The sequence below is a fragment of the Micropterus dolomieu genome, linkage group LG22 (genome assembly GCF_021292245.1).
Source record: "Micropterus dolomieu isolate WLL.071019.BEF.003 ecotype Adirondacks linkage group LG22, ASM2129224v1, whole genome shotgun sequence".
NCBI classification, from domain to species: Eukaryota; Metazoa; Chordata; class Actinopteri; order Centrarchiformes; family Centrarchidae; genus Micropterus; species Micropterus dolomieu.
In genome coordinates, this window is record NC_060171.1 from 29,158,577 (window position 1) to 29,161,524 (window position 2,948).

Consider the following 2,948-nt stretch of genomic DNA (forward strand, 5'->3'; position numbering starts at 1 on the left):
TCTGATATCATTAGGGAACTCTGGAACATGAAGAGTCTAAGATCCTGCGTGTCCAGCTGGAGCTCAACCAGATTAAGGGTGAGGTGGACAGGAAGCTGGCAGAGAAAGATGAGGAGATGGAGCAGATCAAGAGGAACAGCCAGAGGGTGATTGACTCCATGCAGAGCACTCTGGATTCTGAGGTCAGGAGCAGGAACGATGCCCTGAGAATCAAGAAGAAGATGGAGGGAGACCTGAATGAGATGGAGATTCAGTTGAGCCATGCCAATCGCCAGGCTTCTGAGTCCCAGAAGCAGCTGAGGAATGTGCAGGCACAGCTGAAGGTATTGTAAGACACAGAGCTGTTGCACAGGCTAAGGTCAATGCTCCTATTTTGTACTCATGTGAATATTTTCCTGATGTTTTTTCACCAGGATGCTCAACTGCACCTTGATGATGCTGTCAGAGCCCAGGATGACCTCAAGGAACAAGCTGCTATGGTGGACCGCAGGAACGGTCTCATGGTGGCTGAAATTGAGGAACTTAGAGCTGCTCTGGAACAGACAGAGAGAAGCCGCAAAATCGCTGAGCAGGAGCTGGTGGACGCCAGTGAGCGTGTTGGACTTCTGCACTCTCAGGTGAACAAAACAATCATTCCTTTTTCTAAATAACATGTGAAAAATCAGTCATGTGGTGACTTAAGTGACTAAATCTGTTTACTTTTTAGAACACAAGCCTTCTGAACACCAAGAAGAAGCTTGAGGCTGACCTGGTCCAGATCCAGAGTGAAGTGGATGACACTGTTCAGGAAGCAAGGAATGCAGAGGAGAAAGCCAAGAAGGCCATCACTGATGTAGGTTTAACTTTCCTTTGTTCTTAATTGTACATAATGTAACGTAATGTGTTTTTTGTCAAAATATTTCTCATTAACATTTCATGCCATCTCCTTCAGGCTGCTATGATGGCTGAGGAGCTGAAGAAGGAGCAGGATACTAGCTCTCACCTGGAGAGGATGAAGAAGAACCTGGAGGTCGCTGTTAAGGACCTGCAGCACCGCCTGGATGAGGCTGAGAACCTGGCCATGAAGGGTGGCAAGAAGCAGCTCCAGAAACTTGAGTCTAGGGTAAGACAACTGTGTTAAGATTTGCAGTTGAACAAATGTAAGAAAAGGTTTGGATCCTTAATGTTTGATGAATTGTCTGTTCTTTTGAAGGTGCGTGAGCTGGAGACAGAGGTTGAGGCTGAGCAGAGACGTGGAGCGGATGCTGTTAAGGGTGTCCGCAAATATGAGAGGAGAGTAAAGGAGCTCACCTATCAGGTACAGTCACTTTGAAAGTTAACATGTACAAATCAGTCTAACATATTATTATTACATCTAACATTTAAACATGCAAATTTACTTTCTATCACAGACTGAAGAGGACAAGAAAAATGTTACCAGGCTGCAGGATCTGGTTGACAAGTTGCAGCTCAAGGTGAAGGCCTACAAGAGGCAGGCTGAGGAAGCGGTAAGGACAACATACTCATTTTCAATAATGATAGGTAGATAATATGTCAGAATTATCTTATCAAACACAAACCCAGCTCTTTGCACAGAACATTTTGATTAAGTAAACATAAAGTAAAGGTACATCACAAATCAAAAATTTGTGGTATCAGTAGTTTGTATTTGTTTTGCACTACATAATCTCTATAAACAGATATTCGTATGAATTCAGAACCTGTAGTCAAGGTACAAGACATTGGTAACGAAGTATTCTGGTTTCCGCCTATTCCGAGTAGTATTGATCAATCATGTCATTTCTCTGATTATGAAATGCTCCTTGTGGGAAATGCAGCCTGAAGTTGACGGAACAAAACGGGGTCACATAGAGCTGTAAAGAAGGTAGTAGAAGCACAAAAGGACAAAACAGTAACAAGGCAATAACATGGGGCAGGCTGCACACTCCACTGCTGAAACGCTTCTGAGACACTTCCAGCGGACGGACGCATCAAAACCGTGGCGCAGCCGTATTGTGCCATAGCAGGAGTCAGTGGATTCCTGGCGTTAGCCCAGATAAATATCTGTTATCTGAACCTCTGCTGGTTATACCGGAAGCCCCAAAACACTGGCCGTTCCCCGAGAGGCAGATAGCTGATAGGATCCTAGATTTTGCACTACCAAACTGTCATAATTACATATAATGTAAATCTAAAAATGATACTCAGTAAGTAACAATATTAAACTGACATTGTGGCTAGCAAATACAATACTGCAACATAGTATTACTTTATCCTGACAAAAACAATGGTAAAAAAGACTATTAAGCATTATAGCTAGATCGTTATAAAGTCTTTTTTTTATTTTGTCAATATAAACCGTATTCATGTTGCACAAAAATAATAGTGAACAAAAAAACCTTTTATACATTAAAATGTCTATACCTTTAAATTATGTTTATCTTGTATTCCAGGAGGAGCAGGCAAATGTTCATCTGTCCAAGTGCAGGAAGATCCAGCATGAGCTGGAGGAGGCTGAGGAGCGCGCTGACATTGCAGAGTCCCAGGTCAACAAACTGAGAGCAAAGAGCCGTGACTCTGGAAAGGTAAATATACAGCTGTTTAGTCAAAAACAAATCAAATTTAAATTCAAATGCAACCTGACAGAATGTTTATTGAAATTAATCTGATCACATCCTTTTTTATTTCTCTTTTTTTAGGGAAAAGACGCAGCTGAGTAAAGCACACTAGCTGACCAGCTATTTCTACTCATATAATATGATGTGAAATATAATCTAAAAATAAATGCTATTCACTTGTCGCTCTTTAATTGCTGTCTGCCTGCTCTTTTTCATCTTATTGTTTCCCCTGAGAGATAAATATCAGACTGGGGCAATTGGCTATCCAGAACTCACATTTGTATAAGAATATACTACACAGCTGGCCAAACTTTATCAGCAAAAGTCCATTAATCTCAACAAAATGGTTGG

General features: G+C 41.6%; 1 protein-coding gene across 1 annotated transcript in view; it reads left to right on the top strand.

Moving 5' to 3' along the window:
* LOC123962236 (myosin heavy chain, fast skeletal muscle-like) overlaps window positions 1-2,709 on the top strand; it is a 10,016-nt gene extending 7,307 nt beyond the window's left edge. The window contains exons 21-28 of the mRNA XM_046038266.1: window positions 15-323; window positions 414-617; window positions 707-832; window positions 932-1,102; window positions 1,193-1,297; window positions 1,392-1,487; window positions 2,433-2,578; window positions 2,679-2,709. Coding sequence (XP_045894222.1) covers window positions 15-323; window positions 414-617; window positions 707-832; window positions 932-1,102; window positions 1,193-1,297; window positions 1,392-1,487; window positions 2,433-2,578; window positions 2,679-2,709 — 1,188 coding nt within the window. The remainder of the gene's footprint in view (window positions 1-14; window positions 324-413; window positions 618-706; window positions 833-931; window positions 1,103-1,192; window positions 1,298-1,391; window positions 1,488-2,432; window positions 2,579-2,678) is intronic.
* Window positions 2,710-2,948: the final 239 nt, after the last annotated feature.